Source organism: Heptranchias perlo, chromosome 37 (assembly GCF_035084215.1).
Source record: "Heptranchias perlo isolate sHepPer1 chromosome 37, sHepPer1.hap1, whole genome shotgun sequence".
Taxonomy (NCBI): Eukaryota; Metazoa; Chordata; class Chondrichthyes; order Hexanchiformes; family Hexanchidae; genus Heptranchias; species Heptranchias perlo.
Genome location: NC_090361.1, coordinates 11,009,858 through 11,025,700, shown reverse-complemented (window position 1 = coordinate 11,025,700; position 15,843 = coordinate 11,009,858). Strand labels below are relative to the sequence as shown.

The 15,843-nt window shown below is 39.8% G+C and overlaps 1 protein-coding gene across 1 annotated transcript in view; it reads left to right on the top strand.

The window, feature by feature from the left end:
• The window catches only part of LOC137304506 (A-kinase anchor protein 8-like), a 32,041-nt gene that overhangs the window by 12,699 nt on the left and 3,499 nt on the right, over positions 1–15,843 (top strand). Inside the window, exons 5-11 of the mRNA XM_067973135.1 lie at positions 4,863–4,974; positions 6,460–6,491; positions 7,698–7,740; positions 9,136–9,202; positions 9,305–9,446; positions 9,693–9,798; positions 14,541–14,671. Coding sequence (XP_067829236.1) covers positions 4,863–4,974; positions 6,460–6,491; positions 7,698–7,740; positions 9,136–9,202; positions 9,305–9,446; positions 9,693–9,798; positions 14,541–14,671 — 633 coding nt within the window. The remainder of the gene's footprint in view (positions 1–4,862; positions 4,975–6,459; positions 6,492–7,697; positions 7,741–9,135; positions 9,203–9,304; positions 9,447–9,692; positions 9,799–14,540; positions 14,672–15,843) is intronic.

Below are 15,843 nucleotides of genomic sequence, written 5' to 3'. Positions count from 1 at the left end.
AATACTTTTTATTTTATCCAGTAATGAATAGGTAAAATGAGGGATTGGGAAAGTTAATCATGTTTGTTTGTAGTGGGACAGTCGTCTTTGTTTTTTTTTGTTTAAGTATAGGGTTTTTCATTTTTTTTATTGAAATGGACCAATGTGATCTTCCAGCAGTTTGTCCAAAAAATTTCATTTTCATGTACAGTATTTCAACTAGTGCAGAATCGAAGGTGCTAAAAGAAAAACCTAGGATGTCTATAATCCAAGTCACAGCACCCCTTTGTTAAAAGCCAGAAATCTTCAGTGTACTATCATAGCATTAAGTGGTTATTTAAGTCTTGAAAATCATTAACAGTGAACAATACCAATTTTCACAACCTGCATTCAGTATTAAATCAGCTATGAGTCAATCCTACTTCAAACTAGGGTATTTGCACGCAGATGCTTACTAGACTGAATATACAATTTGTGAAACAGATTTTATAGTTTCTGTCTTGGATTACAAAATGAACATTTCCTCCTCTAGTGTCTTCATATTATAAAATTCAGGAACTGAATATTGAGTCCTGCTTGTTAACTTTTTTCATCAATTGATTTTTTTCCCCCCTAAATACTGTACTAAATTTATGTATTAAAAATGTTACCTCTAGTGCTCCCAGACTGTTGGTGATGCAAAATGGTCTTGAAATGCTGAGTGTTTCTGATCTGTATTTTTTTACTTCCAGCCTGGAACTGACCAGCACATTCCAATTTGCAGATTAAACAATTAAACCGAACACAATTAGCCTTTGCGGCCTGTAAAGGGGCAGGGCTGCACTGTAGAATGTAATATGTTTTGCATTAAACAGTGTAATGTATCATCTGCCTTACCATCAGCAGTGCCACTGCAGATCTGCTACTTATTAGTTGAGTGTGCAGTGTAATTTGAAAATACAAGGGCTTTTTCATCATATTGTTGTAGCAAAATTATCTAAAATGTCTGTTAAATGTTTTGTGATTAATTTCTACAGTGTAAATAATGTTCTAGTTGAAGCTGCTTAGTAGGCTGCAGTATCCCTTCTCTAGTCACATTTTCGAATTTGAATTCATTTTCAGAAACTTGATTTGCCAGCCCTCTGAATTCGGTAACTTTTTAAAAAGAAAAACTAATTTACAATGAAATCTTTCCACTCACAAAGGTAGCAATGTTTGTTTCAGCATGCATAATAATGTGATAACCATTGTCTTACTGAGTTTAATAATGTGGTAACAGTTTCAGGCAGGAGAAGCTCGTTGATCCATCTAGCCTACCTATCCACAGTATTCCCTTGGAGCATTTCTAATAACCCTGAATCCTATTTATTGACATGAATCTGTCTAATCTCTTGAAACCCAGTAAGCTTTCTTGTTCCACCTCCCATACCAGTAATCTGTTCACATACTCGCCACCCTTTTAGTTTAAAAAAAAATCCTCCTGCATTTTCTGTCTTTTGTTGTTCTAATTTGTAAATATGAACCCTTGTGTTTAAATTCTGTACACAGGAGAAAAGATTACTTGGATCCCATTTGTCCAAATCTTTCATGACTTTAAAAACTTCTCTTGAGCAAAAGACTCTGTCTAGTCAATCTTTCATCATGCACCATTCCCTTGTTATGGGATCATCAGTGTAGCCATTCTCTATCTCCTCCAATAACACTATAATTTTTGAAGTCGGGAGACCAAAACTGCATGCAGTACTCCAGATGTGGTTTCACCAGGGTCACATACAGTTTTAAAATTACCTTTCTGGATTTAGATTTTATACTCCTTGCTGTGCATCCCAACTTTCTGTACTTTTTCTTTTAGACAGCCTGGGAACCTTGTGCTGATCATTTTAGTGACCTGTCCACTAAAACCCCAAGATTGCTCTACTGCTCTGATGCCTCCAGTACATTCCCATTTGGCATATAATCCACATCAACCGTCCCTCTGCCAAATCTCATATCTTTATTAAATTGCATCTGCATTTCATTGTCCACTGATCCCAATTTGGTATTGTCTGCAAATTTGGACACTTCGGACATGATTCCTTCCCCTCTCGTTAATAAAAATTATAAACATCATCAGCCCCCACACTGAATCTTACGGCACTCTACTGGTAACTGACTGAGATCAATAGATTTTTGTTCGGCAAGGGTATGAAGGGATATGGAACAAAGGCGAAAGAAATAAATATTTGCATTTGTTTGGCACTTTTCATGACCCCAGGACATCCCAAAGCACTTTACAGCCAATTAAGTACTTTTGAAGTACTGTTGTAATGTAGGAAACACAGCAACCAATTTGGGCACAGTAAGGTCCCACAAACAGCAGTGTGAAAATGACCAGATAATCTGTGTGTGATGTTGGATGAGGGATAAATATTGACCAGGACACCAGGGTAAACTCTACTCTTCTTGGAAATAGTGTCATGGGATCTTTTACGTTCACCCAAGAGGGCAGATGGGGCCTCATATAACATCTCATCTGAAAGACAGCACACCCTCATTACTGGGCTGGAGTGTCAGCCTGTATTTGTGCTGAAGTCTCTGGCGTGGGACTTGAACCCACAACCTTTTGACTCGGGTGAGAGTGCTACTCACTGAGCCACAGTTGACAGATGGATGGAGTTGAGGTACAGATCAGCCATGATTTAATTGAATAGTGGAACAGGCTCAAGGGGCTGAATAGTCTACTCCTGTTCCTACACCAACCAGATACCTACCCATCCACAACTGCTTGTTATCCACCCACCCACCAACCAACCAACCATTTGTCAGTCCATTTCAATACTTGCAAATCTATCCCATGGGCTTGCCCTTATGTAGTAGCCTATTATGCATGAAGTGTCAAATGCCTTCTTGAAATCCAGGTAGATAATATCCACTGTTCTCCCTTATCTAATAAGCCTGTTATCTCATAATCAGGCATAACCTGCCACTCCTAAAACCATGCTGACTGATTCCCCTCGAGATGCTTCCTTATGTTATCTATCTTAATACTTTCAAACACTTTCCCAACAGTGGACACAAGGCTTGCAGAGCTATAATTTGATGATTCATATCTTGCCTCTTTTTTGGAGATGGGAGTCATGATTGCTATTTTTCAAACCTTTGGGATTTGGCCTAAATTCGGTGAACTCTAGAAAAATATCCACAAGAGGATTCTCAGTTGTTTGAGCCAATTCTTTCAGAACCCTGGGATGAAAGTTGAAATTAAATTCTACCTTGAATTTCAACAATCTCCCCAATATGCGCGCTGTCGTGATTTTAAAACTTTTCAGTCTACATTCACCTTTTAAACATGCCTCCAATTCTGGCAATTCTCCCCCATTTCTTTTGTGAACGCTGTTGAAAAATAACCTTAAGTACTAAGGCAATTTCGTAATCCTCGGACACCACTTCTCCATTGTCATTTTCTATGGGCCAACCCCTCTTTGCACCCTTTGCTTACTCTAGTTTGTTGCTTGGTTTGCAATTAATCTTTATGAATTGACAGGCTAGAATAAATGCACTGCATTACTTTGTCCTCTAGTTTGCAGGATTTGTGCATTATGGAGTGTTCCAAGGAAATGTTCTTTTTGAGCATAACAAGTAATTTCCTTACAAGAAGAAAGGTATTAACAAATTGTTAATAGTGAGATAATTTTATAAGTAATATGGGCCTCTAGGTGCCAAAAAAAGGGATGCCAGATATTTTGCCTTGCGATCCAGGAACCACCAGCTCATCGGCTTGATCTCCTGATCCAAAATAGAATCTGCTGGACATTTCACTTCACTTTAGTAATCGGTATTTGGATCCAGCCCCGCCACTTTTTTATGTGGCTAAAACACTTTTTTGTTTACTATTTTCATGTTAGGAAATTGCACGTAGGATGTTAATATCTGTTTTTATGTTGACTTTGAAAATTCGTTCTCCAATTCCAGTGTTTGCCAGAATTTAGTGCTGACTACAGGATTTTGCTCTACTGAACCTTGTAATAATTGTGAATATTTGATCTTTTAACTTTTTTTCCCTCCTGTCTTTTTCCATATTTGTGTCAACCTATTTTGTAGAGGTAGCAGATTATTGCTGGTGTGTTGGCACTTTAGACTACCAGTGGCTGGCACATAACATGAGCGACTACGTTGCTAATGTGTTGTACTTAGTCACAGACAAGTGTCGATCTACTATTCTATATTCCATGAAACTGGCAAAAGCATTTTCATGGTATCCATGTTTCCTCTTTCAAAAGAAGTGAGTGCTTTCTCTGTGGCGACAGAATGGTGCTCATCACAGTCACGAGTTGACAAGATCCAGAATATTATAACTAAGTTTGTGGGAGTGTGAGATGCATTGCACCATGCAAAGCTACTTTCATGGTCTGTATATAATGCATTTGATTAATGTATTTCTAATTTGTGACTGGCATTGACTATGAAACAGGGAATGTAGTCTGTCTTGTACTGCCAGACCAAAAAGTTAAGTGGTTTAGATTTGAAATCTCCACTTCTGAGAAGTGTTCAAATGTGATCAGTGATATATAATCTGACTCTTGTACAGCACTATCACTATTTCAAACAGTGGTCTTGATGTTGTCTTGGGCTTAACTTCAGCTTGGATGGGGTTTGTTCTGTCTGGGAACAAGCCATCCCGAGGGCAAAAGTCCAAAGTTAGAGTGCACCAAATTTATTGAATGGGAAATGGAAACTGCACCTAGTTCGACTCCTGTTATCCATGGAGGCCACAGCATTAAATACTGGAGTGATTGGAGACAGCTTGCACACATCATACAAGCAAGATGGGAGACCGATTTGACACGTGATTTTTTTTTTAATGCTTTCAAACTACTCATTGGTGCCTGAAGTGTGGGAATTGAAATGTCTTTGATCTTTAACAGATGAAGAAAAAGGATGCAGGCTTTGGTAGGAAGAGGAAACAGTCCACAGCTAGTACTGATGAACCAGAGAACAAACAGGCAAAAACTGAAGATCCTAATGGATCCGATGCAGGTATGCTTACATCCCACCCCAGCCAATTTCCTCCACTCGTTTCTGTCCCTCTTAAACTTCTCTCTCCAAAAATTGTTGACTTCTTGATGGGGTATAGTTGTTGTAAGCTGGATAGCCCGGTGGTGAAGGATAGAATACTAGAGCCTGGTCTTCAGTTGCTTCCAAGCCTTTATTCACAGAGATCCACATCCTAAATAAGCTCTCTTTTATATATTGATATGAGGGCCCCAATTGATACACACCACCTGAATACAATTAACATTAATTGATGTAAATCGCATGGATACAATTAACTATGATTGGCAGGCTATTTGAATACACATGGCATCACAGCCCAATCTCCCCTCTTTATCTGATGTGTACACGTCAGCACTTCCAGCAAGGTTTCCAAGATGGCAATTGGGAGTGGGAGTCTTGGCTGCTTCTCCTTTTGTCTTCACTTCCCCTGTATGTGCCACCCCCCCCCCCCCCCCCCCAAATCAAACTTGGAGGGGGGAATACCCTGGAACTTGTCCCTCTGGCATGTTGAAGTACAGATGATACATTTTTGGGCCTCCGTGTGAGAGTTATTTTTTACATTCTCCTCAATCATCTCTTTAAGGCACTGACTCCCTTATTGGAGTATAGCTCCATATGAGATCATTTATGAGCAGTGAATGAGTGTTGGCAGGGCATTAATACTAGCATGTAAATGTGGATGGAAAAAGTTGGCATTAAACTTTGTTTTTTGTTTGGCTATCTGATAAGTAGTTGCTAATTGGGAATAAAGATTGAGTTCAAGTCAACAATTGTGGACTGGAAAGGATTAAAAGTATTGTAGGAGAGTCCCAGGTTCAACCATGGTCTGTTTAGTTAGCTGATATGACCAGAACAGCAGCAATATAGGGACACATCACCACAGACAGGGAAGGGAAAATTGGTCGAGTTTCTTCCTGATTGTATTACAGTGACCTCTGCTGGAAATTCATGTGAATGCAGGATGAAAACAGGATTAGACTCGCTGGGAGGTACTGTACAGTCCCATAGCCTGTCAAGAATGATTTTCTTTATCTTTGAACTGTTGGAAGAGCTTTGGAAATAGCTTTTGCTCAACATGCCAACCAATATGCAACATTCTGCATGCAGTCATGTGCTGGAGCCCATACCTGTCATTCTGTGGCTCGCCGACCGTAGCTCTGCCATAAGCAGTCTACATTTTTAGCTTCCACTATTTTGAAATTGCATTCTTTAGTCTTCAATATTTTGAAAACTTCTATAAGCTTGTTACTAATAGTTATAGGTATGAATGTTTGTAGAATGATTAAATTGATCTGTTGGGATGAGAAGCTACCCCATTTTTAATTGTTTGGACCTCCTTAATCATGTGCATCAGCATTAATTTAAGTTTAGGTGAATGATCTGTGAAATGCATCATCCAACAGCATTACCTGTTTCAGTGTACATCCTCCTGTCGTCTTAAAATGACACTTTCTTTCATCTCTACAGAAGATGATGGTGGTGAATCTGGAGATGGTGCTGTAAGTAATATTTACTTTCTGCTACGAATGATAATTTCCTACTAGTAAAAGCAGAGCTTGCCCACAGTTGCTTGTGAGGGTGGGAGATGGATCTTTAGGTTAGTGTTCTGCGAGAATGTAGCTGGCCTATACCCTGTATGGTTGGAGAGGTTTAATTCTGATTGATTGGTATGAAGAAGTTCAGCCTCTGTTCTTCCATTCGTATAGGATTGATTCTGTCATCCAGTGGTGTTGAGAGAAAAGTGAAAGTCATATAATAGTGTACTGTACCACTGTTAAGTGACCAATGTATTCAACGTGTGGTCTAATATGCCAAATAGCGGCAGCGAACTATATGAATGGGTTGAGGTGATTTTACCTCTAGTACTTTTGAGGTGAACAGTCAAAGTCTTGATGACCACTTTTATATTGTGACTGTTGGTCCCTGATGTGGATTTGATTCCATCAGTGATGTTCCCTAGTGTGATCTACCTTGTTCCATTATCAGTCAAGACTTAGTTTTTCATGAATCTCCAGATCTACCTTTTCTTTGGACCCTGTGGGAAACCATTAGCGGGCTTCAAATGTAAAAGTGGGAGAGATGCAGAGAGGTATTTCTGATGCCACTCTCCCAGTATCTGGACACCACCATCACAGTGAGGGAAAGTTCTGAGGTTCTTCAGAAATTGACGAGTCTTTGAACACTGGGAGATGTTAATTAATACTGGCATGTGAATGAGAAAAGTTAGTATTATATTTGCTTGGCCATATTATATAGTCCATTACTAGTCAATTTTTCTTCCTCCATTGCAGGGATGTATTCAATTTCTGCAGTTAATGTTTACAAAACTAATTGTTATCACCAATGTGCTTGCTTTGAACATTGCAAAGAACATTAATCACAAACAGTTCACTTGAGCAAAGCATCAGACGCTTGTCAGTGGGACTATTTGCCTTTTGTGTAATTTAAACCAGATCTTATAATGAATCTCAATGTCTCTGAATACAAATTAACTGCCCACAAATGGACCATTACTGGTAGGGAGTGTCTGTATCATGATGCATAAGGCATCACAACTATATAGAATAGGCTAGGTGGACCAGTTAGTCTTTTCAAATAATCGTATATGCGGTGTTTCCAGTAGCGTAGTGTTCCTTAGAGCATAATCACTTTCTTACCCTGATGGGGGTCCAGTTTTAAGAATAATGCTCATTTATTTTTTCCAGACTGGTGAGGGCAAGGAGTCGGAGGACAAGAAACCAAAGCGCTGTAAGATCAGGTTTCTTTTTGTGAAATTCCATCCTTCTCCCTCCTGCCACCCCCACCCAAAATAGCACATCTGAGTTTCTCTTCTGTTGAGCTTTTTATGTTGCTCAGTCTTCTCTTCTTTCAAGCACCCCCCTCCCCCCACCAGGGCAGAGTGGCATCTAAGTGTCCACTGTTGCTTTTTGTTGCTGGCTTTCTCACAGCCAACTTCCCTCCACTTGGGAATTTGTCAAACAAGTTAGTAAGATTCAGAGCTTGTGATTCTTGACTAGCATACCCCGTTCTGTGATTTTTTTTTAAAATATTCTGTAAATGTTAGTCAAATTCCTAACTGGCAATTTTTGCAAATTAGTTCCAAATCAAAGAGTAAAAATAATGTTAAAATTTTGCACCCATTTATGTTCTGAATTCACACAAGATCTTTTTTAAAGAACTGTTTGCTTTTTTAATATTGCTGTATAATATGTAACTGGGTCAAAATGTGATACAAATGAAATGTCACTATTTAAAATGTTACAGTTAACAAAATGGTTTTAATAAAAAAAAGTGTGTGTGAGGAATGATATATGGCAGTGAGTAGATTGACTTCCCAAATGGCATAAACCAGAGCTCGAGGAGCAGCAACAACTTGCTTTTATATAGTGCCTTTGAGGTAGAAAAATGCTGCAAGGCACTTCAGAGGTGTATCAAAAAAAATGAATGTCGCGCCAACAAGGGTACTGAAGGGGTGACCAAAATCTTAGTCAGAGGTGGATTTTAAGGAGGGTCTTCAGAGGTGGAGGGTTTAGGAAAGGAATTCCAAAACGTGGGGCCTAAAATGGCTGGTGGCACGGCTGCCAATGGCAGGACGGAGTGGGGGAGGAGGAGAGATGCACAAGCTGCTTATTAACATCAGCTGAACCCCAAGGTAAATCTAACTCAGTACTCTGCTAAGAATTTGTTTTATAATCTCAACAGTAGAGAGTGGGAGGGGTGGAAAAGTTGACCTGTGTTTCTGATTTTGGTCACTGTCCACTGACTCCTGCTGGAGTGATTAGTATTGTATAATGATCACTCAGTGATTGGATAGTCTACTTAGGTTTGTGAGAAAAATAGCCACTTGGGTACGAACCCTGAAGAATGCTGGTGCCCATGGAACAGTACCTCAGCTGGAGTTGGTGCCTTTTAGGAGCGCCCCAGAAAGAATTCACAGGGGAAGGAGGGGGGCTATGTAATTTTAAAAGGGTAATAATTTAGATAATTGGGTAATAGATGTTAGTAGTGTGGGACCTTAAGATATTTTGATGTGAACTGTACCATATACTAATTGTGATATAGGAAGGATTAGTCTTGAAGGTAAATGCGGAGGAACTGGATGATTACTACCTAATGTGTCTGAAATATTGTGGTTTTAATTAGTTCCTACGATGCAAGAAAAGAAGAAGGCGAACAAACCAAAGAAAAATCGGGATCGTCTTGCAGAAAGGTGAGTAGTAGTGGCAGTGTGAATAGATTGGTGCTGCTTCTATTGTTACATTGCTCAACCTGTGACGTTTCTCTTTATGCACCATGTTCTTTTGTGTTGCAGAATAATGTATGCCTGCTCCGTTTGCAAGTTCCGAACCTTCGAAGATGAGGATATTTCTTCCCATGTGGACAGTAAGTTCCACAAGGAAACTTTCAAGTTCATTGCGACCAAACTTGACAAGCAGACTGCTGACTTTTTGCATGTATGTATCTGTGTGGTTCTTTCACCTTTTGGTTTGCATAAATATGGCTACTTTTACCATGTAGTTTCCAAATTCCCTTTTTAAATTACATTTGTGTATGGATAGTCAACATCAGTCTAATTGTATATTAGAGACAATATGTAGCTCTTAAAAATAATCATGTAATTGCTTTTTTCAAACAGAGGCTGTTAATGAAATATAAAACACTGTCCATATGAAATGTGCTTATGTTTGAATCTCTTTCAGGAGTATATCTTAAACAAGATTCAGAAAACTCAGAAGCGTCGGGAGCAAATTGGAGATAAAACTATTCTGAAAAAGCAGCTTATGCAGCAGCAAGACTTGCTGCAAGGTATGTTGGACTTTGTGTAAATCATCCACTCTATATAAATGATGCAGACTTGTTCCTGCAAATGGGATGATACGCTCAAATCAGAATGTTAGCTGAGATTTGGCTTTTCAAGATTAATGAAATGCACACAGCATACAACAAGGCAGTGTTACTCAGACTTGCTGCTTCTTAGCCGCTGGGTCGTCTTTCACAAACTGGTTGTAGAATGTTGTATTTTTGCTGGTGAGGAAAGGAAATACTATTGAGATATGGGGCTATTCCAGTGCCCATGCAGAACTCTGGGAAAAACCATTGGTCCAATATTTTTAATTGAGCTGTGTACCCTGCTCTCTTTTCCCCCACGCTGCTTCCTGTGGAGAAGAGCTTGACCTTTGCGTAGCACGTGTCCATTTGGACATGGTCAAAATCCACAGGTCAGTGAGGAATAGCAGATGCAGATCCATATCCCATCACAACTACTGCTTGGGATTGTATCCTTGGCAAAATGTTACAATTAGTGGTGAAGAAATAGTGGGCTGTAGACCCAAAATGAAATTTTGCATTAAACAGTCTCTGCATACGTGTCAATGGCACAGGTTATTGCATATAAATTATAGTTTGGTTACAAACTGCAATTCCAGTAAGTTTCAAAACATTTGGATGGCACTTTCACAGCATTGGAACAAGGTTTGAACCACGATGAGTACTGAGTTCCAGTTTACTCTTGATATATATCAGGACAACATAAATTGGTCTTGACAGGGTTTTAAGATCAGACTGATACAATTTGGAATTGCATATATATATTCTCATTTTTTCAAACCTTGTATGGAGGGAGGAGATTCTTCATTTACTTACAGCAGTACAGTGTAGATCTATATATCCTTATATAAACTCCTTATTTTTATATATATACATTCTAGTTCTGCAGTTTGGAGTTTGTGTGGGAGAAATGGGGAGAATCCAGAGTAGCTTTTAAGATGGTCACTGTTGAATATCCAACCTATGCAATGGCTTGTATACTATATTGTATAATTCTTCTTATTGGTCACCAGCTAATAGAGGAGTCTGGTTAAACTGGTAGACTTGGATAGAGGCCTAAATGATCATTAGCTGATCAGTATAAGCCAGTGTTGTCCAATAGAAACTGCTGCCTAGCCATAAGTGTGGCTATGGTGACACTGTTTTAGCCATGTGCATTAATTTTAGTGGAAAATGCTGTACACAATACAGATAAATGTACTTCACACATGTATATTTACTTAACAAACACCTACCAGCATTGTGAAATTTTGCAGTGTGTCTCTCACCAACATTTGGAATTCTGACATGAATTTCAGACACAACACATCTTTGTGCAGCTTCTGGGTTTTTGTCCAGCATGTTGCAAAAGGTATTTTGACTTCAGTGATTACAGAGAATATTGACTCACCAGGAGATGCACCAGATCGTTGGTTGGTTTGGTTTCTTCTGGCCTAGTGTGGTTATTAGTCACGCTGACAACGATGACCGCTCACCTCTGTCCAATGTTGCTGGTGTTTCCATGATGCTGAAGTCCAGCATTTTTACCCGTGTTAGGAACATAGGAACAGGAGTAGGCCATTCAGCCCCTCGTGCCTGCTCTGCCATTTGATAACATCATAGCTGATCTGTGATCTAACTCCATATACCTACCTTTGGTTGCCAAAAAGCTATCTTATCTCAGATTTAAATTTAGCAATTGAGCTAGCATCAATTGCCATTTGTGGAAGAGTGTTCCAAACTTCTACCACTCTTTGTATGTAGAAATGTTTTCTAATCTCACTCCTGAAAGGTCTGGCTCTAATTTTTTAGACTGTGCCCCCTACTCCTAGAATCCCCAACCAGCGGAAATAGTTTCTCTCTATCCACCCAATCCGTTCCCCTTAATATCTTAAACTTCGATCAGATCACCCCATAACCTTCTAAACTCTAGACAATTTGTGTAATCTCTCCTCATAACTTAACCCTTGAAGTCCGGGTATCATTCTAGTAAACCTACGCTGCACTCCCTCCAAGGCCATTATGTCCTTCCGAAGTTGCAGTGCCCAGAACTGCTCACAGTACTCCAGGTGCAGTCTAACCAGGGTTTTGTATAGCTGCAGCATAACTTCTGCCCCCTTGTACTCTAGTCCTCGAGATATAAAGGCCAGCATTCCATTAGCCTTATTGATTATTTTCTGCACCTGTTCATGACACTTCAATGATCTATGTACCTGAACCCCTAAGTCCCTTTGGACATCCACTGTTTTTAACTTTTTACCATTTAGAAAGTACCCTCTTCTATCCTTTTTTGATCCAAAGTGGATGACCTCACATTTGCCTACATCGAATTCCATTTGCCACAGTTTTGCCCATTCACCTAATCTGTCAATATCCCTTTGTAATTTTATGTTTTCATCTCCACTGCTTACAATGCCACCAATCTTTGTGTCATCAGCAAACTTAGATATGAGATTTTAATAAATATTGTGAATAATTGAGGCCCCAAGACACATCACTGCAGGACTCCACTAGTCACATCCTGCCAATGTGAGTACCTACCCATTATGCCTATTCTGTCGCCTTTCGCTCAGCCAACTTCCTAACCAAGTCCGTACTTTTCCCTCTATTCCATGGGCTTCTATCTTAGCTAACAGTCTCTCATGTGGGACCTTATCAAATGCCTTCTGGAAGTCCATATAAATAACATCCATTGACATTCCCAATTCCAATGTCCACTACTTTAGTCATCTCTTCAAAAAATTAAATCAGGTTTGTCAGGCATGACTTACCTTTCACAAATCCATGCTGGCTCTCTGATTAACTGAAAATTCTCGGTGTTCAGTCACCCTATCCTTAATTATAGACTCCAGCATTTTCCCCACAACAGATGTTGGCTAACTGGTCTATAATTCCCTTTCTTAAAAAGCGGAGTGTCGTGGGACGGTTCCTGAATCTCGAGAACTTTGAAAGATTATAGTTAGGGCATCTGCAATGTGCTCACCTACTTCCTTTAAAACCCTGGGATGGAAACCATCTGGTCCTGGGGATTTGTCACTCTTTAGTGCTATTATTTTCTTCATTACTGTTGTTTTACTTATGTTAATTTTATTGAGTCCCTGTCCCCGATTCAATGTTAGTTTTCTTGGGATTTCCGGCATGCTATCGTCTTTTTCTACTGTAAATACTGACTCAAAGTAATTATTCAACATGTCTGCCATTTTCCCATTGTCAATGACAATATCCCCACTTTCAATTTTTAAGGGGCCAACACTGCTCCTGACCCCACCCTCTTTTTCCTAATATAACTATAAAAGTTCTTTGTATTAGTTTTGATATCCCTTGCAAGTTTCTTTTCATACTGTTTTTGTAGCTCTTACTATCTGTTTTGTGACCCTTTGTTGATCTTTGTATCTTTCCCATTTGCCAGGATCTGTGCCATTTTTTGTCTTTTTGTATGCCCTTTCCTTATGTCTTATACTGTCCTGACCTCTTTAGTTGTCCATGGCTGTTTTTTTTGGCAAGTAGAGTTCTTGCCCCTCAGGTATAAACCGATTCTGTATCACGTTAAATGTTTCTTTAAACATTTCCCACTGATCATCAGTCGTTTTACCCATTAACAGATGTGCCCACTTTACTGTGCAAGGAATCTTACAACACCAGGTTATAGTCCAACAGTTTTATTTGAAACTGTTGTTGTAAGATTCCTTACATTTGTCCACCCCAGTCCATCACCGGCATCTCCACATCACTTTACTGTGGACAGTCTCTGTCTCATCCCATTGAAGTCTGCCTTACCCAAGTCTCGAATCTTAGCAGCTGACTCACTTTTTTCCCTTTCAAACACTACCTTGAACTCGATCATGTTATGATTGCTATTGGATAGATGTTCACGCACAGTTAAGCCGTTAACTAAATCTGGTTCATTACTCATTACTAAATCTAGTATGGCTTGTTGCCTCTAGAACATACTGCTGTAGAAAACTATCCCAGACACACAAGAAATTCACAACCTTTCTGACAGTTGCTCGTCTGCTTTTCCCAATCTATGTTACACAACATTTTAACCAATAATGAAGGAAGTAAAACACACAACGATGAAGAAACACTCGGCCACTGCTTTTCGTCTTACCATTTTACCAACAAATGCACAAAATGGTTAACGTACACATGGATATGCTATGCAAATGAACATCAAGATCACATGGCCAACAATGATTTCTATTACTTCTTAAATTGCATTTTTGATTAGCAAATTATCCACATGTGGCTAGTGTCTAAGGTGTTGGACAACATGGGTATAGGCAATCCCTGATTATTGCTGAGCAATGCTGGTCAACACTCACTGCTACTTTAAACAACTGCTTAATCTTCTCCCCATCAATGTTGCTTTCATTACATCCTGAGTAATGAGTGCAGTGCTACTCAGCACTAACCAACACCATAAACTGTTGGGACAACCTGCTCACTGGCAAGATCAGAAACTAGGAAACATCATCACGGGGTGGCATTTGGGTGAAGAAATTGTGAGGTTACCAACACAAACCTTAGCACAACCAGTGGAAAATTCATAATTAGTGTAAAGGGGTTTTATTTATTGTAATTCGAATGCTGTGATCACTGTCAATCCCATAGTACTGATTCTCTTTTTTTCTTTCCTGCCCCCCCCTCTTCTTTCTCTCCTACCTGTCAAACAAAGAATCCATTTGAATTTGTTCAGCTGTCCTTTATGCTGCATCTAATACTTTGTAATTGTGTTGTAGATGTTGGTTTGGAGCATTTCATGAAAAAGGTGGAGGCAGCACACTGTGTAGCCTGTGATCTATTTGTACCTATGCAGAATGCCCTCCTTATGCGACATCTGAAGACGGCTGATCATGGCAGGAACCGCAAAGTAAGTGCTCTGTAGGACAAGCAGTAGATTATCCAGGTGCCTAATCTTGTTTTTTGAGCTGCCAAAAACCATCTATCAAATTCCTTCTCTTTCCCCTGACCTTCCCTCATGGCTTCCTTACTTAAACCAGCTCTGTATGGACCAGAGGTCACAGGTTCAATTACTAGTCTGTAGTGAGTTAGCTCGAGTGGCAGCAAGGGCACTGATACTGGCCAGTCTAAGGTCTCCTTTTCTGATGGCTATCCATTGACTGCCTTCTGGGAAATCCATAGATGTGTGAAAAAGGATTGAGCATGGTTATGACACTGACAGTTAAATACCCGACAACAATCACTGTTTAGTACTAGAGAGCATGCGATGGCTGTGGATCTGTAACCCAGCAAAAAATCAACTCTTTCAAGACAGGAGGGCAAAACAAGTGCCACATTTGTATGCCATGGGTTTTTTCCGGGCTGTGATTGGAACCACAGATTATGAGTGAGACCTTTTAGACAATGCATGTATATGGAAAGGAAGGCAGGATCAAGTTTGGTTGCGATGCCTCTTCGTGAAGGTAGCAGGCTGACATGTACTGTCTAAACTCATACACAAAGAATGGCTGCTTAGACACGCTACAAAAGGGTTCCTGTCCTGTCCCTTCACGGGAGTGCTGTAAATGATACTTGGATAGGTTGGTTTTGTGCAACAAGTGTCACTCTTTGGAGTTGTTTTGAATTAGATCTGTATCTTAAGCTTGTCTTTAGTTCTGCTTAATGTTATATATCTGAGGATTTGTGCAGCACAGAGCATAATCACTGGTGCTACTGTATGAGGTGCATGGGAAGTCCATGAATGAGAACAAATTATCTTTTGATATATCTTGCTCCTTTTGAAGTTTATCCTTAAGTTTCTGTCCTGTTGCTGTTGTGATTTGGAGTGCTTGTGTACATCAAAGTACTACTTTGCTGCAAGTACAATTTTTCATGTAGGCTGGCTGCATTTAACAGTTTCCCTCTGGCTGCACTCGTGTCAACAAGCCTCTTTCCCTTATCCAGGGCAGCATTGTAAACCCATGTTTTCATTGGTTTAGGATTCCGGCCAGTATCATTTGTGTAAATGTGGGGAACTGGTCCCTTGAGTTTGGTCTCTACAGGTCCCAAAATGGGCCCCAGTCCACCTACAGAGTACACGCC